This window comes from Papio anubis, chromosome 6 (assembly GCF_008728515.1).
Source record: "Papio anubis isolate 15944 chromosome 6, Panubis1.0, whole genome shotgun sequence".
NCBI classification, from domain to species: Eukaryota; Metazoa; Chordata; class Mammalia; order Primates; family Cercopithecidae; genus Papio; species Papio anubis.
In genome coordinates, this window is record NC_044981.1 from 41914108 (window position 1) to 41936652 (window position 22545).

Consider the following 22545-nt stretch of genomic DNA (forward strand, 5'->3'; position numbering starts at 1 on the left):
GTCTCATCTTCATAGTCAGGCCTTGGCCTTTTTGAGCTCTTGGGCTGTAGTCAGAGCAACATGGGGAGCCCAGTGTGTAGGCAATTATTGAAAATGTTGGCCGGGCGCGGTGGCTCAAGCCTGTAATCCCAGCACTTTGGGAGGCCGAGGCGGGCGGATCACGAGGTCAGGAGATCGAGACCATCCTGGCTAACATGGTGAAACCCCGTCTCTACTAAAAATACAAAAAACTAGCCGGGCGTGGTGGCGGGCGCCTGTAGTCCCAGCTACTCGGAGGCTGAGGCAGGAGAATGGCCTGAACCTGGGAGGCGGAGCTTGCAGTGAGCCGAGATCGCGCCACTGCACTCCAGCCTGGGTGATACAGCGCGAGACTCTGTCTCAAAAAAAAAAAAAAAAAAAAAAAAGAAAATGTTTCCTGTCTCCATGAATCTTGATCCTAGGCTTGAGAAAAGGCTGGGTCCACCTGTGTGGCCAGGGTGGTGACTCTTCCCTTTTTGCCCCGAGTCATCAGAGAGCCTGCAGGGCATCCTAGAACAGGAGAGAGGACCCCTCTCCTGTCTTTTCCCTGCCAATATCTTGCCCTCTGCTAAGCATCAGTGGGTGTGGATATATGTGTTGTAGTCCTGTCCTCCCGCCCCAGGGGACACATCTTGTGGGGTCTCTGGAATGTCACTGCTTTTGCCTCATTTGCCTTGCAGTCTGTGAGCTGGAGGTGTCACTTCCCCCAGGGTAGTCTGGAGGCTTCATGGAAGAGTTGTTTCTGCTGTTGATGGGAGAGCTTCTTGCATGTTGCTCGTGTTGCTCGTTCTGAGAGGGGAGAATAGTCCATGTTGCTCCTCTGGGGCTGGCTCCCTGGGAAGTGCCACCCCTGGCCAGGTGGCAGTATGCAGCCCGTGCTGTTGACTGGCCCAGCTGTAGGCCAGGCACACACTGCCCCATTGTACTGTGCTTTCCGACGCAGCCCTTGTCATAGCCTCTAATCCTTGGGCTGCTTCTCTCCCAGCCCCTCAGAGCCTGTGGGAGGTGGTGGGATGGACTCTGCTGGCACTGGTGCGGGATGGGTGGCAGCTGCAGCTGTGGGTGGCTTTGTTCTTACAGCCTAGCTTTCAGAGTCCTGGTGCAGCCTGGCAGCAGTGTTTGGGGAACAGGCGAGATAGAGGAGCTGAGCCCCTTCTCCAACAGCCGTCCTCTCTTTCTGTTGACCAACCAGAGAGGCTTGTTGCCTGAGGTCAGCAAGCTGGCCTCCCTGGTTGGCAGGGGGAGGGCTTGGCTTCCACCTGGCATGGTTTCCGGATGGGAGAAAGCCCCTGAGGGTCTGGTGGTAAGTCTGCGGTGCTTCCCGTCAGGAGAGTGCAGTGTGCGGTGTGTCCCCTTGGGCATCCTGCAGCTTGCCATTCCTCTGCTTTCTCTCTGCAGCTCCGGAGTTGGGCTGCTCACAAACCAAGCTGTCTGTTTATATGGAGTGCCTGGAGGGCGTCTGCCATGAGTCTGTCGCTAACTGCACTAACCAGGAGAGCTGGCTGGTTGGGGAGAAGACACTAACCCTGTGAGTCTGACCTCGGCCAGCTAACCTGCCCTGGGGTGCCACCAGCAGGGCCTCTGTCCTCCATCCCTCCCCGCAGCCTGGCTGCCTCCGTCCTTAGCTTATATCGCACCATCCCCTCTGCTCTCTTGTTCTTACTACCGGGTCCCTCTATTTTCCCAGTCTCCCTCTGCTGTGGGTGGGGCTGTGCCCCCTTCACGGCCATCTGCCCATCACCAGCCTGCTGCTGGGCTCCACTGACCCCCCATCACCATCACCCTCCCCCAAGTCGGCAGCATGCTCTTCACTTCTCCATTTAAACAGAATCGGTTGGAGTTTCTGTTGAATCTGTGCTTTTAGCACCACAGAGTTTGAGAAGATCCCTGTTACCATGCTGCTGCTGCTTCTCACGCCTCAGAGACAGATGAACTAGAGTGGGAAGGGATTTTTCTTCTAGACCAGATCATTTCCTCCCTTTATCAAGAAGGGAAGGTTGGATAGTGTCCCTGTTCCTCTCACCCTAGGATAAGAAGTTAGCATCAGCTGCAAGGTTCTCTTTAGGATTGGGGAGGTAGAGGAAAACCTTGGCCTGCTTCTGGGGAGTTCCCTGGGCAGAAGAGTGAAACTACTTAAACTGAATGCTGGGGCCCCAAACTGGGGACCCATGTGAGACGTCACTCCCATTGGTGACCGTTGCTCTGGGAGGTGGAGTTTGGTCCCCCCACCTCTTTTCACGTCTGGAGCTTCAGGTGGACTTTAGCCATGAAAAGCTGGGAAGGGCGTCTCAGTAGAGTGGGGGCAGGACCTGGCTTCGGACTCCACACTGGGCTCAGAAAAGCTCCTGGCCTCACACTGGGAGATGGGTGAGTGCAGCCTGGTGTGGAGAAGCTCCCACGCAATCCCTTCTCCCTCCAGGCTTGGGAAGCAGAGGCGGGTCTGGAGATCATGAGAAAGTTGATTGCCTGTTGTTTCCTGGTGTTCCACACAGGTCACTCTAGATAGACTGTGGCTGTGGCTTCTGGAGGTGGTGCGGTGCTGGGGAGGCTGGACTGGGGAGCTTGGGACCTGAAGGCTGCCTAAGTGGATTCTGTTCCCCTTGGGCTGGGCGAGAGAAGACGGGAGCCTACCAGCTTTGGGTGGGAGCTTGTAAATGGGAGAGGGTGTATTATGGGCCCGGAGCGAGGAGGGTAGCACTCCCGAGCAGGATGATGATTTCTCAGAGGTTGATACATTAAGAGACCAAAGTTGGTAGGGGATATCCATGTTGATGAGAAATATCCTTTTTTTTTTTTTTTGAGACTGAGTTCTGCTCTTGTTGCCCAGGCTGGAGTGCAGTGGTGCGATCTCAGCTCACTGCAACCTCCGCCTCCTGGGTTCAAGCGATTCTGCTACCGCAGCCTCCCGAGTAGCTGGGATGATAGAAATGCACCACCATGACCAGCTCATTTTGTATTTTTAGTAGAGACGAGGTTCTCCATGTTGGTAAGGCTGGTCTCGAGCTCCCGACCTCAGGTGATCCACCCGCCTTGGCCTCCCAAAATGTTGGGATTACAGGCATGAGCCACTGTGCCTGGCCCAGTGAGAAATATCTTGATGAAAATGCACTATATCCGATAAATGAATGTATGTACTATGCAGTATTAAGGATTTATAGTACTGATCAATATCCATGTGGAAATGAATTTTATTGTATGATTAATAATAGTGAATGTATGATAGTTGATTAATGAATGAACAATACCTGCTTATATGCATGTGGATTGAGCTCATAATGTATTATTATATATGAGTGTACTATGTACAAATAAACATTTGTAGTACTATATATTATTCATGGGGACTAGCAGTAATGCAGAGATGTTTAGGGACCCTAAATGGGGAGTTGACAAACTGGAGGCTTTCTTGACTTGGCTCTGACCAGGAAAGCAAAAGGACCTGGAGTTGAGGCCTGGTTGAGGGCCAGTCCTTCACTTTGGCCTTTCTTAGGAGAGGGCATGGGGTCTAATGTCAAATGCAGGCTATGACCTTGGGGATTTCTTGCCCTCCTTTTTTGCAGGGAGGGGTTGGTTTGCCTGGCTCTTTAGCCCCTGTTTCTGTGAAGTGTTTTTCTGGATGTGAGGCTGGGTGGATAGACTTGGAAGTGTTTGCTCAGGTGGGAGCCAGGTGAGCTCTCACAGGTCACCAGCACTGTTCTGAGTCCTTAGGATTGCTTTGGGGCAGAATAATTCCCACTCTTTTTGGCTTTCAAAACCCTGTCAATCTGGTTTAGAGTAGGCCGGGGGCCAGTTCAGGGCTGCAGGCAACTTGTCCCGAGAGGGTGAGGTTGTACTTGCCCAGAGGGGTGGCGGGCATGGCTGTTGGAGGGGCAGCAGGGCTGGTCTGGGCACAGACTGACATCTTCTAGCCTTGTCTTCAGCCCAGAGCAGAACCTCTGCCCAGGCCCCACCCCATGAGCTGTTGGCTGCCTGCCTGCCACGCGCCCGGGATTGCTGAAGGCTTTGCTCATGTATCTCAGGAACAGCTGCATGCCGGAAACTGGGGGCTGGTGGCAAGCAGGAGGGGTACCCCGGAGACGACGTGGGAGAGGCCGAACCCAGCTTTGGTGGGGTCAGCCCACTGCTCTGGGGGATTGCTCTGCTATTCACGGGGAGTCAGAGGGAGAATGGCTGTATTAATGGTGCAGGGAGTGGGGATCTTCATGAGCAATCCCCAGGACCAAGGCCAGGTCACCTGGTTCCAGGGCTGACCCTTGCAGGGTGGCCATTTGTGTTCCTTGGATATCAGTTGGGGCAGAGACTGGATTTCAGAGGCTTGAGAAGTGGCCAGACTTGTGTGGCGGGAGTGTAGCTGACCCCCACTGGGGCACAGCTTCCCATAGGCTTGCAGAGTTCAGAGACTCCACATCCAGCACTTACAGCTCAGGACAGTTCCTGAGAGGGAGGCCCCAGTCCCTGTGTGATCAGACAGTTGTGTTTTAGTGGTTGATGAGCGGCTTTAGGAAGGGCTTGTATTTATTGTTATTTATGTATACCCTGCTGGATTCCAAGGGAATTAAGGTGGCATACAACACAGCTGGCGTATTCTGAAACAGGGCTGGGTGTTCCTTTCATTTTAAAACAGTAGTGATTACTAACTTCCATTTGACTTTGCTTGGTTGAATTATGAAGAAGAGCTTGGATGATTTTCATGGTAATGTGTGGGCCCTCCCTGATTCAGAAGCTTGTGTTCATTACTCCTCAAGGTCTCTCACTTGCTTGATTCATTGACAGCTGAGAGCAGAAAGGCTTCGCAGTAGGTTCAGAAATGATCTGAACCTGGATAAACTCTTGGGGCCACAATTACCTAAAGCAGGTATTGGTGATGTGGAGAGTAGGAAGGTAGTTGCTCTCTGGGGCAGGGCAGCTGCTCCAGGATCGGGAGAGTTGTGGAGTGAGGTAGTACAGAACGTGGGGAGCTGGAGGAGATGTTTGTTGGGGAAGGCTGAAGTTGGAAAAGCCAAAGAACCATATCCACTCTGGATTCCTGTCTCCCTCTCCTGGGCTGGTGTTGAAGAGATGGCCTCAGCCTCAGCTGGGAGAAGGCTGGATTCTTGAACTTCCTTTCCTCTTCTGCATCTCTGACTTTGCCTGAGCCTTAGGCATAACCCCGGAAAGGATGGCAGAAGGGAAGTGGGATGGCATCTTTGGCTCTTGAGCTGGAAACTTTTTGCTGTTGCTCCTGTGGGTGCTTGCTGGGAACAGTAAGATAGTATATTGGGGAGCAGCAGGATTCTGAAGAGATTCCTCTCTCATACCACTCTGTCTCTAGCAACAGCAATCTTCCACCACAGTGGAAGCCCCTGATCAAATATGCGTACCCACAAAAGGGAGCAGGTGTAAGTTCCATCTCCTGGTTAAAGAGTGATGCTTGGCAGATTTTTTGTCGTTTTATTAAAGGACACTGCTCAGCCAGCTTCTGGTGCAGATCACGCCTTATATCTATCTCTGTCTACACTCTGCTCAGCTGTTCAGAGGGTTCACAGTGCAGCTCTGCTGTGCGTGCTGAGTCCCATTTCTAATGAAAGCAGACTTTGTTCTCTGAAGGCAGCTAATCGTGCCCCATGGGCTGTAATCAGGGAGAAGGTATTTAATACAGGGCAGGCGGCAACAGGCGGCCTGCACCGACTGGCAAATTGCAACATGGCAATTAGAAAGCTATCACCCCTCTCTCCACCCCAGCAGATAGGAAGTAGAGTCCATCCTTTGAATTGATTTTTGAGTAAGCGAAGAATGAATGTTATGCAGAGCATGGCAGAAGCTGGGGTTGGATGGGGTAGGATGAGGCAGGGGCAGGGAGGGTTGAGGAGAGCCCCTTTTCCTTCTCACTTCACCTTCATGGGATGGGAAAGGGTTGCTGCTACTCTGGGTGTCTCCCTCAACACTGCCTGCAGGTTCAGCCTGAGGAGCCCCAGGCCATGCTGGGTCAGCGAGAGGTTTTAACCTAGGCCTCAACCTTTCTCCCAGGGCATAGCTGTTCTTACAGAACAGACCCAGTATGTTATGTTATCTGGTAGTCCCACATCCTGAGTTGTCTGCCCTTAGTTCCTCAAGGCTTAGGTTTAGTTTGGCGTGGGGGTGGGAGTGGGATTCTTCCTCGTTAATTTCCTTTTTTTTTTTTTTTTTGAGACGGAGTCTCTGTTGCCCAGGCTGGAGTGCAGTGGTGCGATCTGGGCTCACTGCAGTCTCCACCTCCTGGGTTCAATTTTTGTGGAGACAGGATTTCACCATGTTGGCCAGGCAGGTCTCGAACTCCTGATGACCTCAAGTGATCAGCCTGCCTTGGCCTCCTAAAGTGCTGGGATTACGGGCGTGAGCCACCATGTGCGGCCAGCCCTGTTGATTTCCTGATCTTCCTCCAGAAGACCATTTTCTGGGAGGTGTCCTGGAGCCAGCTCAGCCTCCAGAGGCCAGGAGGCCCCAGAGGCTGTCCTTGGCTGCCGCTCGCTTATCATGGGCCATGGCCCATTCTGAGTTGTCCAGCTGCTCCCCTTTGGGACCTTTTCTTCCCCACATGGGACTGGGAGTCCTCCTTGGGCTGAAACACTCCAAGGCAACTTGGGAAACCTTTGGGTGAAGGAGATGTGGCCAGGGGAGGCTGCACCTGGTAGCTGAGTCTTCCTGGAGGGACCACTCTGATGCCATCTGCCTCACCCCTTTACCTTCTCCCAGCTTGCAGGCCGAGTGTCCCAATACTTCTGTCTTTGTTGTCCACTGCACCTTGCATTGCTGTCCTCCTTGGGTCTGTCCAGCCTTCCCTGCACACCTTCCTTGCCTCCAGTCAAGGACTGTGGGCTGCCAGGCCTATTGTATTCCTGTTCATTGCTGAAACTGTGGGCTCCTCACGGGCTGGATCTGGGGCACTCAGCAGATTTCAGAAGTTGGAGCTAGGGCCTGGGTGTTGGGCGCACCCTGTGTTTATGGACACAGGGCAGGAAGTGGTTGGTACACATCGCCCTCGCAGCCTGGTGTTGAGGAACACTATGAGCCCCCTGGTGGATTGTCTTCCCAGTGGGCATTGCCTTCTGCTTCCTTAGTTGGGAGTGGTTTCCCATCCCTGTAACTCTGACGTATGTGGAAAGAGTAGGCTGTGGTGGAGAGAATAACCTCCCATCACCACTACCCCCATCCCCAGAGTCTGTGTCTGCATTTACTGCCCATCCCACAGCCAGCCACCTTCTCAGGGTACTCCTCGCCTAGCAAGCCAGATCGCCTCTGGCCATGGAATCCCTGGGGATAAATACGTACTGTAGGGCCAGGGAGTGGGGCTTGAGGTCAGGGTGAGGCAGAAGGAGCTAGAGGATGTGTGGCAACTAGAGCCCGGGCTGCAGGGCATGGAGTGAAGCAACCCTCCCTACAGGATTGCCGGACACCTGAGCATGTTCGTGTCCTCCCTGCCTGCCTGCTGTTCATGCAGGTGTCTCGGTACCAAGAGGACAGCATGAGCCTTGCCAGGAATAGGGACAAGGAAGTACAGAGGCGGTTGGGAATAGAGGAGAGGCACACAAAGGGGCCTGCAGAGAGAAAGGGCTTCCTCAGATGACTGGGGAGCACGTGGGGGAAGGGAGCTGTGACCTGGACCCTCTATAGAGAAGGGGAAAGGCAGAGACCAGTTCTCTGAGCTGCACCTTGGTTTTGTAGAAGCTCTTGACTGCTGTCATCTCTCACTCTTCCATCTCTGGCCCTACCCTGTTTTCCAGCTCATGCACCCCACACATTTACCCTCTGAGTATCAGAACCCACATACCCAGGTGGGTTTGGGACTTTCTAGGCCTCTCCCTCAGGCCATAGGAGCACCCACCCTGGGCCCCTCTGGAGGGGCAGCCCCAAGGAGCCTGTTGGGGTGACTTGTTTGCTCCCCACACCCTGGGAATGTGCCGTCCTTTCAGGCCCGCCCACCCAGATTCCTGTGCAGGGAGTCAGCCGACACAGCATGCTGCATGTGCCCTGTGGGGACACGTTCTGCCTCCTGTCAGGGGGAGGAGGCTGGCGGCCCGTGCCTGTGCTGCCGCACCCCAGCTCCCCACAGAACCCCAAGCCAAGGCCCAGGCTGTCCAGACAGAGGAGGTAGACCACTCCTGCTTCGCCACCCTCCCTACCCCGTCACCATTCTTCCTGCCCCAGGCCCTGTTGGAATGTGACAGGAGTCATGGCCAGGGCATGTCCCGACAGTGGGAACACATGCTAAAGCCCGCAAGGCTTCCCTCAGCCTCCAGCTCTGTTTAGGTTGATGGGGGCGGGAGGAGATTGTTTTTTCTGCCCAGAAGGCCACCTGAGGTTACTGCCTGATCACTGGTGGCTGCTGCCCCCATGCTGCAACCCAGCTAATTACAGGTGGGGGCCAGGGAGGGGTGTGGGCCCATCTTTGAACCTCAGGAGGTGGGAGGGGCTCTCATAGGACACTCAGTCCGGCCACCTCTGTGTAGATAAGGAACTGGGTTATCCAGTGAGGAAGGGCGTTACACAGGGCCCTGTGGTGTCAGTGCTGAGCCTGGAGCCCAGGTGTCTCCAACTCCCCAGACTGGAGTTTTCTTCGTATTTCTCAGCCTTGGCACTCTGGGTATTTTCTGTTGGGAATTATTTGTGGTGGGAGTTGTCCTATGGTTGTGGGATGACCAAAGCATCCCCAGCTTCTACCCACTAGATGCCAGTAGCACTCCTTCCCTCCAGGTTTCGACAATCAAAAATGTCTCCTGACACTTGCCAGACGTCCCTGGGGAAGGAGGGTGGGCAGAATTGCCTGGTTGAGAGCTACTGCTCTGTGTTGCTCCCTTTTCAGATTTCTTCTCCTAGCCCTACGCTGCCTCATTGCAAAGGCCGGTGACCATCATCATTATACACCAAATAGCCTTGGGCCTCCTTCTGGAAATGCTAGGTGCTCTCTTTCCATCATTTTCTCTGTCTTCTTGGATCTTTGTGAGGCTTTTTTCCTGGTGTTCTCATTTGTAACCCATGTTCCCCAAATCTCTTAGTTGTTTCCAAACTCTCAGAGGCCTGGGAGATGAGGAGGACAGATGTGGAGTAGGGATAGGACGGAACCGGACCTATTCAAGAATTGGGCAATGTGCTGAGACCATAAACACACACAGACACACGTATCTCATCTGGGACTGTGACATTACTGTCACGGAGAAAGGCAGGAACCCAGTGCTTCCAGTCATCTGCCTCCAGCTGCTTTCCCCTCAGGCCCCCTATTTCATGGCCTTCCTGCCATGGTTCTCCCTGGGGGGCCTTCCAGGTCCCAGACCGGGCAGGCAGGCCTGTAGCACTGACAGACAGGCGGCTGACACCTGGTTTCCACTTTCTGCCCTTCTCTGGTTTCAGGAGCTGTTGGCTAAAGGAAGTGGAGGGGCCGTGGGATGCGGAGAGCCGAGGGCTAACTCTCGGACAGCGGAACGGAGAGAGCTGCCGACAAACAGACGGTATGTCCCTGATGAGGCCTGTGCCCTCAGCCTGGCTCTCTTCTGGGGAGGGGCAGGTGAGGGGGCAGCCAAATGTTCTCTCTCGGTGGGGGCTGGTGAAAAGAGTGGTGGAGGCCACAGGGGTTTGGCCATCAGTGGCCGAGGCCAGAGAGCTCTCTCAGGCTTTGAGATTCCCACTGAGGATCCTGGATTGGATCCCCAAACTCACATTTTTTGGTTATTTTTTTTTTTTAAACTAACATTTATTCAACATTTCCTAAGTGCTTTACATCATCTTCACAACAGCCCTATGAAGTTGGTGCTATTCTTAGCTGGGCACAGTAGCTCACACCTATAATCCCAGCACTTTGGAAGGCCAAGACAGAAGGATTGCTTGAGCTTGGGAGTTTGAGCCTGGGCAATAAAGTGAAACCCCGTGTACAAGGAATAGCCAAGCATGTGCAGTGGCACATGCTTGTGGTCCGAGTTACACAGAAGGCTGAGGCAGGAGGATTACTTGAGCCCGGGAGGTTGAGGCTGCTGTGAGCCAAGAGTGCGCCACTGCACTCCAGCCTGGGCAACAGAGCAAGACCCTGTCTCAAAAAAGAAAAGAAAAAAAAAGAAATTGGTGCTGTTTTACCACTAATTTAGAGTTGAGAAAACTAATGCATAGAGAGTTTTATCTTCTGAGGCCTTCAGAGGAGAGTGGAAAGGAGGGTGGTGGGCTGCTTTGAAGGCTCCCTGCCCCACTCTTAAAACCTAGGTGTCCAGGCCCTAGGCCCTGCTTTTCCCACCCACCTGTTCCCCATTGGACCCATGCCCCACCCTCTGGCACTCCTTTGACCTATGGGGACTGACACACCTAAGGTGTGCCCTTCTAATGACTCCAGTAATGGCCCAGGCTTATCAGCCTATGTGGTGGCCTCAACATATGTCTCCTTTCACCATCTTTGTTTTTTCTCAGTCCAGAGTCCTTCTGGCCACATTTCTGAGCCTCCCTCCTCCTCCTCCTCAGCAGGTGGAGGAGCCGTCACCTCCCAGAATGACCAGTGCCGCCCCCGCCCCTGCTAAGAAACCCTACCGTAAGGCACCACCAGAGCATCGGGAGCTGCGATTGGAAATTCCTGGATCCCGGCTTGAGCAGGAGGTCAGCAAGACTGGTACCCCAGCCTGACCGGCAGAGGCAAGGCCTCTGAGGCTGAGTGTCTGGCTGACTTCTGCCTGAGCTTCTGGTCCTGAGTTGGGGTGAGAGTGGGCCTTGCTGTTGGAGGCCTGAGGTCTCCTAGCCGCAGCAGTGCAGGTGGGGGCAATGTAGGCTCAAGGGAGACTGTCAGTGAGTATACATCCAAATGTCAGGGAACCCCTGAGTCTTTGTAGCTTAGCATAAATGATCCCATATGATATTCTCCCTGCAAGAGGCAGCCCAGTAGACTGAGGGGTACCTAACCTGCTGGTGGATGGGACTCTGGTCCTCCATAGTGGAATAGAGCCATTCAACCTGTGGCCCCTTTGGGGCATATCAGGAGGCAGTGCTATAGCCACTTCCCACCAGCACAGCTGCTCTTCATTGTCCCCAGGAAGTCCGGCCCTTCCTCCAGCTTTGCTTTGTTTGGCTAACATTTGTTGAATACGTACTCCCTGCCAGGAACTGTTAGGTCTGGACTCTGCTCTTCAGGGGCCTCTAGTCAGCTGCAAAACATGGGCTCTCCTCCCCCATTAACCTCACTCACAGGCGGAAATGAAGGCCACAGTGGTTTACCGCCCTTGCAGCCATGTCTCCACCTGGTCGCAGTGCATGGAGCACATTTAAAGAACTTGAGACGCAGCACGTGCTGAGCATCAGGCATACTGTAACCTGCTTTGGTCAGATTCAAGGTAGAAAAGCCATGACTTGCTCATTTCAGTTCAGGGAACATTAAATTAAGATGCCAGCTATTATGCTAGGTGCTACCCAGTGAGCATTACGTCAGTTTTATAAGTGAGGGAACTAAGGCTCTGTGAGGTGAAGGCTGTATAATCAGTATACGGTAGAATAGGGTCAAATCCTGTTGTCAGAGTCAATGGACAAAGGAGGCCACCTACCTCCATTTTCTGCCTGAGACTGCACTTCTGAAGCAGTCAGCTCTATGTAGAATAGGCCCCTTGACGTTTCCCTCTTGCAATAGCGTGGGCCTGCTCTACTTTGTGGTTGGCTGAACTTGACTTTTGAGCCATGACTGCCATAGAGGTTTGGGGAAGATGGGGCAGGAGGTTAAGAGCCAAACAAGACACTTCTTCCCCTTAGTCAGGATTAGCCCTCTTCTCCCATGCACTTGTTCCTCCTGAGCCTCTGCCAGGGCCTGATTCTGCCTTTGTCTTTGTCCCAAGGCTGAGGGCTTTGTCAGAGCTCAGAACTCTTGTGTATAGTTCAGCCTGACTTTTCTGGAAGGTCTCTGCCATACGTGTGTGGAGACAGGGCCCACCAAGAGCCGAGTAAACAGCTGAGAGGCTGTCTCTGCCCCTGGGGAGAGGTAGCTTGGGTGCCAGGACTTACTTGAAAATGACTTTAGGATTAAGGTTGAAGGTTGGAAGAGGTTCTTGAATCTTCTGGTTGGCATGGGAGCAGGTAGTCGAGGCTTGTCCCAGCATTACTGAATTGCTTCCATCTGTTGAGAGCCCTATTGCCCTCTTCTGCTGTGAGAGTCTCTGGGCTTCACACCTGAGCCTTTTCGTGGCTATTTGGAGGGTGAGCCAACCAGGGGGCCAGTGGTCCAGAGCTGAGCCTCAAGCTTCTCTTTTTTGCCTAGGAACCCCTGACTGACGCAGAAAGGATGAAGTGAGTATCTGCTGCCTGAGATGCTGCCTGAGATACTGCCCTGCCTCAACTCTGTCCCTCTTAGCTGCAGGCTAGGCTATCGGTACAGTTGGACTTTCCCGTGGATTAGGTGGAAGTAAAGGTTGGGATGGGTTGTTTTAGGGACTGTGGGAGGAGTTTTGATGTTGTGGATATTTTTTCTGGCAAATGGGATTTTATTGTTCCATGGGCTTCGAGAGAGCATAGAATCAGGAGGTAAATGGCACTGAGGGCCCTGCTGTTCTTGCTAAGGAGCCCTTCCCCAGCTCCTGGTTCCTGTACCAGCTGCCACCCTTGCAGCCCTTTCTTAGCCACATGAGGCCTCCGGAGAGGAGGGCAGTGCTGGGCTGGATTTCCAAGAGATGAATAATGGAGAAGCCTGATTGTGCAGAGGGGAAACTGGAGCTGGGGGCTTAGTGGCCGACTGACATGGGCTGTAACCAGAGACAGGCTGGGAGTCGTATCCCTACCCCCAATTCTGTCTTTTCGTTCTCCAATAGTGAAGGGAAGCTGGATTGTCCCCTACCATCCCCTCTTCCTCCCCTGACCCTCCAACCCAGGCTGTGTTCCCAGGGCCAGCAGGCCTATGAAATATGCTGCCTTAGACTCAAGCTCTGGTTGCCTGTCTTCATGTCATCCCTTCCTTCCTGAGCCCACTCTGGAGCTCCAGGCCATGCCCTTTGATCTCTCATACCCCTCTGCCCTTGATCCCACAACACCCTGCCAGGCTCTTGCAGCAGGAGAATGAAGAGCTTCGCCGGCGCCTGGCCTCCGCCACCAGACGCACTGAGGCCCTGGAACGTGAGCTGGAAATCGGGCAGGACTGCCTGGAGCTGGAGCTGGGCCAGAGCCGCGAGGAGCTGGACAAATTTAAGGATAAGTTCCGCAGGTGTGGGAATGAGGGGATACACACACACACACACACACACACTCTCTCTCTCTCTCTCTCTCTCTCTCTCTCTCTCTCCCCCCCCCCCTTCTTCGGAGGTTAGCTGGAAGATGCCTCAGAGATCATCTGATTCCGATTAGAAAACTGAAGTTGTTGAGGGTGAATGACATGTTTAAGATCCCGGGAGGCTGAACAGGGCCTGAAGAATGGGATCTTGACCCAGGGATGTGCCTTGTGTTATCCCTTTTCAGGCTGCAGAACAGCTACACAGCTTCCCAGCGGACCAACCAGGAGTTGGAGGACAAGCTGCACACACTGGTAAACGGCAACTTGGCGGGCACTGTGCTCACAGCATAGCAGGGGGCCAGGATTTGCCAGGGGAATGCCACTCGGGCTTGGGGGAGATGGTGGGATGGGGCAGTGGTGGGGGTACCGCAGTGTGCTCTGCAAGTCAGGACTGTCTTAATGCTCACACTGTTTCTCTTCTTTCCTCGTCTCCCCCTCATGCTGCCACCGTCGCTGCTGCACTCTCCTCTCAGGCCTCTCTTAGCCACAGCTGGATTTTTGCAGTTGCGTCTGAGTTTGTGTGTCTTCTCCCTTGCCCTGGCCTTCTCAGCTGAGATCTGGAATTGCGGGCCCTGGCTATTACCCTGTACCCCTTGAGTATACCCGCTCCTTTCTCTTCCCTGTGTGAGGCCCATTTAACAGTCAATGCCTCCCTCCCAGGAGAGAGCTGGGGAGCCTAGCCTGCTCTGCCCTTGGCTCTGGTAGAGGTACTGATTGATGTCTCCACTGAACACCCAAAGCTTCTTGGCTGCAGTGGCAGCAAGCCCAGGCTGTGGGCGGGGAGGGGAGGCTGCAGATCCAGTCCCTGAACTGAAGATCAGAAGGCTACTTTTGAGCCTGCAGCTTGCTCCCTGCTCAGCGAGGCACCCTGGCTGCCACCAAGCCCTGCTTCCTCTTCCCTCTCCTAGCCTGATGCTGGAAACAGCTGCACACATAGGAGGCTTCAGCCCCCTGGTTTGCAGTTTCTGCCTTTGAGGTACCAGCTGCCTTGCCTGGTGCCCAGAGCCCCTGGAATCTCAGGGGATGGACAGCTCTTATACTGTCTGTGTCCTGGGCCCAGGTGGCAGGAGGTCATGCTAAGAAAGCCCCCACCCCACAGCCAGTCCAGGGAGTGGGAGAGATGCCCAGTCTCCTTCTGTCTGTCCGTCATTTGTCTCTGCTTTGTCCGCCTTGGCTGCCCTAGCACCTGTGGCCTCTTGTGTCTCCAGGATGGGAGGAGGTGGAGGGAGAGGAAGGGCTGGCTAGGGTGTGGGCTGGGTTAACCTCAAGTCTGTGCCTCAGATCAAGAAGGCTGAGATGGATAGGAAGACGCTGGACTGGGAGATTGTGGAGCTGACCAACAAGCTGCTGGATGCCAAGAACACCATTAACAAGCTGGAAGAGCTCAACGTATGTGCATTTCACTGCTCGGGCCTTCCTCACCTGGGGCTAGCTTTGTTCTGGCCTGGCCCTGCTCCCTTGGAGAGGGCTGGGCTGGGCTCTGAACCAGGTCTGTGTCTGTAGGAGCGGTACCGACTGGACTGCAACCTGGCTGTGCAGCTCCTCAAGTGCAACAAGTCCCACTTCCGAAACCACAAGTTTGCTGATGTGAGTAGAACTCACCCCCTCCCCGCCCACATAGACCATTCTGGCCACTGTAGGACTCTTAACTCCAGTTTCTACACCTCTCTCTGTCTTCCTGTTTTTAAGTCCCCTTTCCATTTTGCCCTCCTGCCTCCATGTCACCTATCAAGCCAGTCAACTCTGCCACTGGTTGGTGTCCCATGTCCTGTCTAGGGCCCATCACTAGTTTTGGGGGGGCAGCCCTGTTGGTTTCTATAACAGAGACAGAGAGAGAGGATCCCAGGCAGGAAGGAGAGGGTAGTCAGAGCTATCTGCCCAAAGAGTACTGAGAGAGGATTAGGCCCATCTGATCATGTTACCCCAACGGGTAAACTCTAGACCCCAGAGCTTCAGGCCCAAGGTTGATGTGGCCTGCAGAAGTAGAGATATTTCTTCTTTTTTCTTTTTTTTCTTTGTTTGAGACGAAGTCTTGCTCTGTTGCCCAGGCTGGAGTGCAGTGGCGTGATCTCGGCTCACTGCAAGCTCCGCCTCCCGGCTTCAAGCAATTCTCCTGCTTCAGCCTCCCAAGTAGCTGGAATTACAGGCGCCCACTGCCACAGCCGGTTAATTTTTTTTGTATTTTTAGTAGAGACGGGGTTTCACTGTGTTAGCCAGGATGGTCTCCATCTCCTTCCTGACCTCATGATCCACCTGCCTTGGCCTCCCAAAGTGCTGGGATTACAGGCGTGAGCCACCGCGCCCGGCCCAGAAGAGGTATTTCTAAGGCCACTGGTCTATACAGATTCTCCAAACTTAAGTGTGGTTTGGGCAGAAGCTGGGAGATAGAAGTTTGAGAACATGCCGGCCTCAGCAGCAGATCTGGGTTTAAATCCTGGCCAAGTTAATCAAAAGCTTCGAGTTGTCTTCCCCTCTCCGGGCCTGTGTGTCTGTGAAGTGAGGGTATACACACTGGCATGCTCTAAGAACAGGAGATAGTGGAGTGCTGAGCACACAGAGGTACTTAAATGTGGGAGCCATTACTTTCGCCGTGAGTCAAGTTATCTTTAGCTGCGATCATTAATGTCTCTCTTTCCTGCTTTTTTACCTCAGCTGCCCTGTGAGCTACAGGACATGGTTCGGAAACATCTGCACAGTGGTCAAGAGGCTGCCAGCCCAGGTCCTGCTCCCAGCCTAGCCCCAGGGGCTGTGGTGCCTACCTCGGTCATTGCCCGAGTGTTAGAGAAGCCGGAGTCTCTACTGCTCAATTCAGCCCAGTCAGGCAGCGCCGGGCGCCCCTTGGCTGAGGATGTCTTTGTGCATGTGGACATGAGCGAGGGTGTCCCAGGTAATCCAGCCAGTCCCCCGGCCCCTGGCAGCCCCACCCCGCAACCCAATGGGGAGTGCCACTCTCTGGATACTGCCAGGGGCTCCCCGGAGGAAGAGCTGCCCCTGCCAGCCTTTGAGAAGCTGAGCCCCTACCCAACCCCATCTCCACCACACCCACTGTATCCTGGCCGCAGGGTAATAGAGTTCTCTGAGGATAAGGTTCGGATCCCCCGCAACAGCCCCCTGCCCAACTGCACTTACGCTACCCGCCAGGCCATTTCACTGAGCCTGGTGGAGGAGGGGAGTGAGCGGGCCCGCCCTAGCCCAGTGCCCAGTACCCCTGCCTCAGCCCAGGCCTCACCCCACCACCAGCCCAGCCCAGCGCCCCCAACACTCAGTGCCCCAGCTAGCTCTGCCAGCTCTGAAGAGGACCTGCTGGCCAGCTGGCAGCGGGCATTTGTGGACCGTACTCCGCCACCTGCTGCTGTGGCCCAGCGCACAGCCTTTGGACGCGACGCCCTCCCTGAGCTGCAGCGCCATTTTGCCCATAGCCCCGCTGACAGAGATGAGGTGGTCCAGGCACCTTCTCCCCGACCGGAAGAGAGTGAACTTTTGCTACCCATAGAACCTGACTCTGGCTTTCCCAGGGAGGAGGAAGAAGAGCTGAACCTGCCCATCAGCCCTGAGGAAGAGCGCCAGAGCCTGCTGCCCATTAACAGTGGCACAGAGGAGGGGTCAGGCACTTCCCACACTGAGGGCAGGGCCTGGCCACTCCCCAGCTCCAGCCGCCCCCAGCGCAGCCCCAAGAGGATGGGGGTTCACCACCTGCACCGCAAGGACAGCCTCACCCAGGCCCAGGAGCAGGGCAACCTGCTCAACTAGGGCCTCTGGTGGCCTTCCTGCCATTGCTGCACTGGGACTGCAAGGAGGCCCCATACCTTGGCAGCTCAGGGTCCCCAGTCCAAGGCCTTGATCTCTCCCCAATCCATACCTGCACACCTGTTCCCTGTGTGGGTGGGGTCAGGTGGTGGGCCATGCCAGGCCTGTCAGCTGCGTTGACTGACCACGGCAGCTTGCCTCATGGTTTTCCCCTTTTCTTAGAATATTTATTCTCCACAGTAACATGCAGTTGGGTCTCAAGACCTTTTCTCCAATCAGCCCAACCCAGCCCAGACTGGACTGTTCTGGGGAGCTGAGGAGTTTATCAGTATTCATCTTCCATCCTCCTTTCATAGTCACAAGTTTTGTTATTTTGTTTTTTTTGGGGGGTGGTGGTGTAATTGTTAACTTCATTTCTGTTTCCTACCTGTTTGCTTTCCCCCCCAATCCTCCACATGAGCTGTTGCCCTCTGGGGGCCCGGCACAGCTGGCCTTGGGGACCAGAGAGAGGACTGACTCAGGGCCCCCTCAGCTGTCTCTTCCCTCTCTCTGGAAAGGAGGTGGGGCTCAGGGGCCTCAAGCTGCGCTCTGGGTGAGGCCTGGCCTCTACTCCCAACCTTGGCTCTAGACTGTTACTCCAAGCTTTGGGAAATTTTCACATTGATGACTATTTTAAAATCAAATAAAACTATTTTACTGGTATGGCCTAACTTGTCTTAATGACCTTCCCGTTCCCACTCTTCTCCCCATTCGTGAGTATTCCCAGTCCTGGTCTCATCCTAGTTGACTAGTGACTCCCCTTGCCCCACTCTACCTAGGGTTTCCCTGGGCACAGAGCATCAGGGAGCGGAAGCGGGGGGTACCTTAACCTTAGCAGGGTCCCTGAGTCTTCCCTCAGAGGCAGGGACCAGATCTTCATGGGGCTTGTGTAAGGTGTTGCCCCAGAAGCCCAGGTCCTAGGCCAGGCCTATTTTGAGAGATTCTGGACCAGTTCACGAAGCCTGGAGCTTGGGCTGTGTGATGCTACTGCCCCCTAGTGGTGCTTACTGGTAGTTCCAATTCCTCCCCTACTGCCGGCCCCCAGTGACTACAGCCACACGCCAGGTTGTGGAGTTCATAAAATCTTTTCCGAGCCAGCGGGTTGCAGCCAGAGCTGCCAAGTTCAAAGGCATTGCCTTGGGTTCAAGTGCCCCCCAAGGCTGTTGCTCAGTTACGGCTTCCAGAGCTTCCTTCCCACCACACTGCCAGGAGCTGCCAGAGCCCCCATGTAGCCCCTGACCCCAGTTCCCTCCCAAGCCCCAGGGCCTGAGCCTGATATCTGGGGCAAGGGGCTTGGACAATAGACAAGTGAAATGGTGTGCAGAGGCCCAGTGGAGAGTCACATCTCGGTCTCAGCCAACAGACTGTCCCCTAGTCCTGACGTCATTAGCACCATCTGAGAGCTGGGATCTGTGGAAGGGCAGAGGGGTGTTCAGACCACCATTCCTTCCTCCACTGGGGACCACAGATAGCTGAAAGCCTAGGTTCTCCACACCCACTCTCCCTTGTCCCGAGCCTCTTCCAGACCTAGCTCTGATCAACCCTCTGGGTTCTTACCACTGGGGCACATCCAGGAGCTGCTGCCCCTCTGGTGGGCAGCAGGCTCCCGCCCTCTCTCCCATTCCTGGGTGTCGCCAGCCCCTCCTGCCACTTCCTCCTCCTCCTCTCCCTCAGAGAGGAGGTCACAGATCTGTTGCTGCAGCTCTGGGCTAATGCTGTTCTCAGCCAACACCAGGCTCCGCAAAGCTGTGGGGTAATTTTCTACCATGTCCAGCAGGGTCTGAGGTGGGGAAGAATATGGAAAATGATGAACACAGTTAAGGCAGGTCCTCAGACCCCAACCTGCCACCCCTTAGGTATGTCATCAGACACATAAGCTAACCTCCACCCCATCCCCTGGCCGTTCCCAAACATGACAACTTCCCACCTGAGCTGACTGGTTGGTGAGCCCTGTGCCCTCCAAGTCTAGGACCTCTAGCGTACGACTGGAGGCCACAGCTACAGCCAGCATTCCTGCCACATGGTCACCTGGGGAGACAACACACGTGCACACATTCACACACATGCCTGCTAATCCTTACAGACAGCTTCCCCATTGCCTTAACAACTTAAGATACTAACCCCTGGCCAGGAAACATGGACAATTGGTGGTCAGGAAGGGATCATTGTGATTGGTGAGTGAAGGCATGAAGAAAGTTAGGCCCACGGGTGGCGACTGATGCTTTGATCTATTTGTTGGTCACCTGGTCCTCCACAAAGCTATCTCCTTGACCCTTGGGGGCTCTCCTTTCTCTTTCCTCTCCCAGTGTAGGGGTTACCATGTCAACTGATGGTCCCAGGCTCTTGGATAGCGCATGAGGCAGTGAGAGCCCAAGGGGGTATTCTTGAGCCTCACCCAGGGGGTTGTAATCCAGATTGAGGACGCGGACCTGGGAGCTGTGGGCCACAGCAATGGCGAGGCGGCTCCAACCCTTAGGGGTGATGCCAGGGTTGGCACTCAGCGTTAGCTCCTTCAAGCCTGGGTAGCATCATAGCAAGAAACCAGAATAAGGAGGGTTAAGCCCTCCCTGAACCCTTCCCCACCGTCCCTGTGTCTCCAGGGTGTCCCTAGTGGCTAAGCACCACCTCACCCCCACCACAGAGTTCAAGAACCATTAAGGAGGCCCATGCTTCCTCTGCCTGCCCAGCCTGGATCCCTGAGTCTCCATGCTGCCCCCCATCCTGCCCCTTCCTTAGAGGAGTAGAAAGACGTTCTCACCCACAACATCAGAGCTCTGGGGCCACACCCCCTTCCCTCTGCATTTCGATTTTCATCACTGCCACACTAGCCCAAGCCCTCAACAGGGCCCTGCTCACCAGATTTGGCCCCATCTGGGGGCAGGAGACCACAGATGAGGTTGATGGCTTCATCACCCAGCATGCAGTCCCCCAGGTCCAGAGCCACGAGGGCAGGGTGGAGGGCCAGGGCTGGGTTCAGCAAGGCCAGCCCCGCATCTGTCAGGGGGCTCCCATGCAGGCTGGTGGGGAGTGAGAGAGCAGGGTTACTGCAGTCCTGAACCCTATCTACATGGGGAAGGGGCACTTTCACTTCTGTCAGCCCTAGATATGGGGAGGGCACTCAGTCACAGCACTAGAGAGGCCTGAAAAGGGAGAAGGAAAGTTCTAGATTCTCAGGGAATACAAGTAGAGGGAGAATTCGGTTTGTTTTCTGGGGCAGGGATCCAGGACATCGCACAGGGAGGAGCAGAGAAGGGGTGGGTGAGTAGTGGACTGGAATACTGCAGTGGGCAGGGCTCTCGTCCCCAGGGGGATATTCTCTCTCGGGAACCCGAGGAGCTGCCCCAGTGAAGTAAATGCAGATGATCAGATGGGGAGGCACGGCCCCCACCCAATGTCAGAAGTAGTAGGTATCCCAACGCGGGTAGGGTCGCGCGTGCAAAGCCCAAGCGTGTGCTTGGACGGTGCTGTGAAGGCATGGGCCGAGGCACGGTGTATGTGCATAAAGCATGTGAGGGTAGAATGGTACTGGAAGGAGTGTGGAGGAACATGAGATGCCAGGGGCGTGTATGGAGGGGTGCAGTGCCCGGGACCCCCTTGCGAGGGGGCGCACTCACAAGAGGGACTGGATGGAGCGGTTGGTCCGCAGAGCCTCAGCCAGCTGCTTGATGCGGCTGGGGCTGGACACGACGCCCAGGTTAAGGTTGAGCTGCGCCAGGGACGTGGCCCCGGCCAGGGCCCGGCAGATGCGGCCGAAGTCGCGGTCGCAGAGGCGGCAGCCGCGCAGCGAGAGCAGGCGCACGGCGTTGTCGCGCAGGCCGCGGCAGATGTCCCGCACCTCGGCGCCGGACAGCGGCTCCCCCGAAATCTGGATGGAGCTGGGCAGCATCGTGCCCACGGCTGGGCCTCCGGGTACGGGGCCGGAGGGGAGGTTGGCGGGGCCGCGGGCAGGGCCGGGGATAGGGCCGGGGTCGGGGCCCCGGCTGGGGTCGCGGGCGGAGTGGGGCCGGGGGCGGAGGCGGAGGCTGTGGCGGAGGCTGCGGCTGCGGCGGAGGCTGCGGCGGGGGCGGAGAAGAGCTACCGGGACTGAGCCGGAGCCGGCCCGAGGTGCGTAGGCGTCCAGGGCGCGGGCCGGGCTGAGGTGGGGCGGCACTGGGGCGGGGGCGGCTCGCACGGTCCGTGTCTGGGCGTTGGGCCGGGTGCGCGTTCCGGGGGCTGGGCAGGCGCTGCTCCGCGCTCGTCCTTGTTCCTCGCGGTCGCGGCGGCAGCGAGCGGCTCAAGGGCTTCGGCTTACCGGTCCCGGCTGGGAGGCCGTACCTGCTCCTTCCTTCTCTGCCGCCCGGCTCCCCCGACCACACCGCGGGCCTGACCGCACGGCTGGCAGAGAGAGCCTGAGGCGGGCGGCTGCCGCTCGGGCTCCAGCTCCAGAGAGCTAACGGGCGGCGAGTTTCCATGGCAACGGCCGCGTCACCGCCGCTCGCCCCGCCCCCTGCCCGGCCAAGGCCACGCTGGCCCGCGAGGTCCGCGCACACGGGTGGTTCGGGGCAGGGAGCTGGGAGCGATAGGCCGCTCTTCCCGTGAGAGTGGGGTCAGCTAGCTAGCAGAAGGAAGGCGACAGGGCTGAGGCCTAGGATGGGCTGACTGGGGAGGGCTGACGGGGAGCGGAATGGAGGCACGCCATGTGGAGGTGGTGTTGGACACGGTTACTGCTTCTTCTGCCCATTCTCCCATCCTTCCCCGTTCCTAAGGTCCAGGCCCTCGCCGGGATCCAGGGCACTGTTCCTTCCTATTTCGAAGGCCCCAGGGCCCTTTCTTCCGTGCCGCGCCTCGCCCTGCCCTCGTGACTCGAGAAGCAGCGTGCATGGTGATCCCGGTCCACGGGGACTTCCCACTTGCTTCTCGCCAAGATGGCGGCCTCAACAGGGAGGCCCCGGGGGCCACGGCTGGGCAGAGCCAGCCTGAGCTGCTGGGGAGAAGGGAACCCCAGAGGGTCCCTAGGGCAGGGAAGCCTCAGATAGATGCAAGGTCCTGGTGCCACGCCTTTTCCAGGTATGCAGGGCACTGTTGACATCTGAGGGTGTGTCCCTGCCACGACACTGGGGCTGCCAATACAGAGGAGGTGCCAGGGCCAGAGCCCTGGAGCACTGGTGAGGACGTGAAGGCAGCTGAGTCACACCCCACGGTGCAGGCGGTACTGTGGCAACTTTGTCCACTGGCCAGGGTGGTGGGGGCCTCACTTGTGTAACGCAGGACAAATGAAGGGCACCTCTTTCTGTTAGTCCCTTTGTTAGGAGGGATAGAGGCTGCTGACCCAGATTTACTAGTGTAAGGAGATTATTGTACATAAAACATAATATTCAATATAGTGAAGGAAGGTCAAAGGCCGTATTCCCTCTTTTAGCCACCAGAATTAAGTGGAGCAGATTAAAGAGGTGGTGGTGTGGGGGGTGGATGGTGCTATGTTAGGAGTGGTGGTTGGTTTTATGAGGAAAGACAGAAAAGCTGAAAGGAGCTGG

At 55.8% G+C, this 22545-nt stretch overlaps 2 protein-coding genes across 17 annotated transcripts in view; one reads left to right on the forward strand and one right to left on the reverse strand.

The window, feature by feature from the left end:
- Window positions 1–17697, forward strand: part of TJAP1 (tight junction associated protein 1) — a 29540-nt gene extending 11843 nt beyond the window's left edge. For 3 of the 16 annotated variants that reach the window (XM_003897642.3, XM_017957884.2, XM_021937331.2), the window contains 8 exons: window positions 9382–9479; window positions 10477–10605; window positions 12245–12273; window positions 13019–13180; window positions 13432–13498; window positions 14528–14635; window positions 14750–14833; window positions 15899–17697. In XM_003897642.3, coding sequence (XP_003897691.1) covers window positions 10501–10605; window positions 12245–12273; window positions 13019–13180; window positions 13432–13498; window positions 14528–14635; window positions 14750–14833; window positions 15899–16996 — 1653 coding nt within the window. In that variant the 5' untranslated portion in view covers window positions 9382–9479; window positions 10477–10500 and the 3' untranslated portion in view covers window positions 16997–17697. Of the gene's footprint in view, window positions 1–418; window positions 1322–1416; window positions 1547–9381; window positions 9480–10422; window positions 10606–12244; window positions 12274–13018; window positions 13181–13431; window positions 13499–13719; window positions 13750–14527; window positions 14636–14749; window positions 14834–15898 lie in introns of those variants that run through there. The other 13 variants (XM_021937325.2, XM_017957881.2, XM_021937327.2 and 10 more) reach the window with 10 other exon arrangements.
- A 401-nt stretch (window positions 17698–18098) lies between these two features.
- LRRC73 (leucine rich repeat containing 73) lies at window positions 18099–21456 on the reverse strand. Its single transcript, XM_003897645.4, has 6 exons — window positions 20647–21456; window positions 19889–20049; window positions 19428–19550; window positions 18960–19060; window positions 18590–18812; window positions 18099–18442 (listed from the first exon to the last, which is right to left on the reverse strand). Exons 1-6 carry the CDS (start codon window positions 20916–20918, stop codon window positions 18372–18374), a joined length of 951 nt encoding a protein of 316 aa, XP_003897694.1. The 5' UTR covers window positions 20919–21456; the 3' UTR covers window positions 18099–18371.
- Between the last annotated feature and the right edge of the window lie 1089 nt (window positions 21457–22545).

What these genes read in the sequence shown, in the direction of transcription:
- LRRC73 (XM_003897645.4), bottom strand. Translation starts at nt 20,918, where the DNA reads ATGCTGCCCAGCTCCATCCAGATTTCGGGGGAGCCGCTGTCCGGCGCC. An exon ending in CGCTCCATCCAGTCCCTCTT is followed by an intron (nt 20,050 to 20,646) that starts GTGAGTGCGCCC and finishes ACTCCCCACCAG; the next exon opens with CCTGCATGGGAGCCCCCTGA. An exon ending in TCACCAACCAGTCAGCTCAG is followed by an intron (nt 18,813 to 18,959) that starts GTGGGAAGTTGT and finishes TCCCCACCTCAG; the next exon opens with ACCCTGCTGGACATGGTAGA.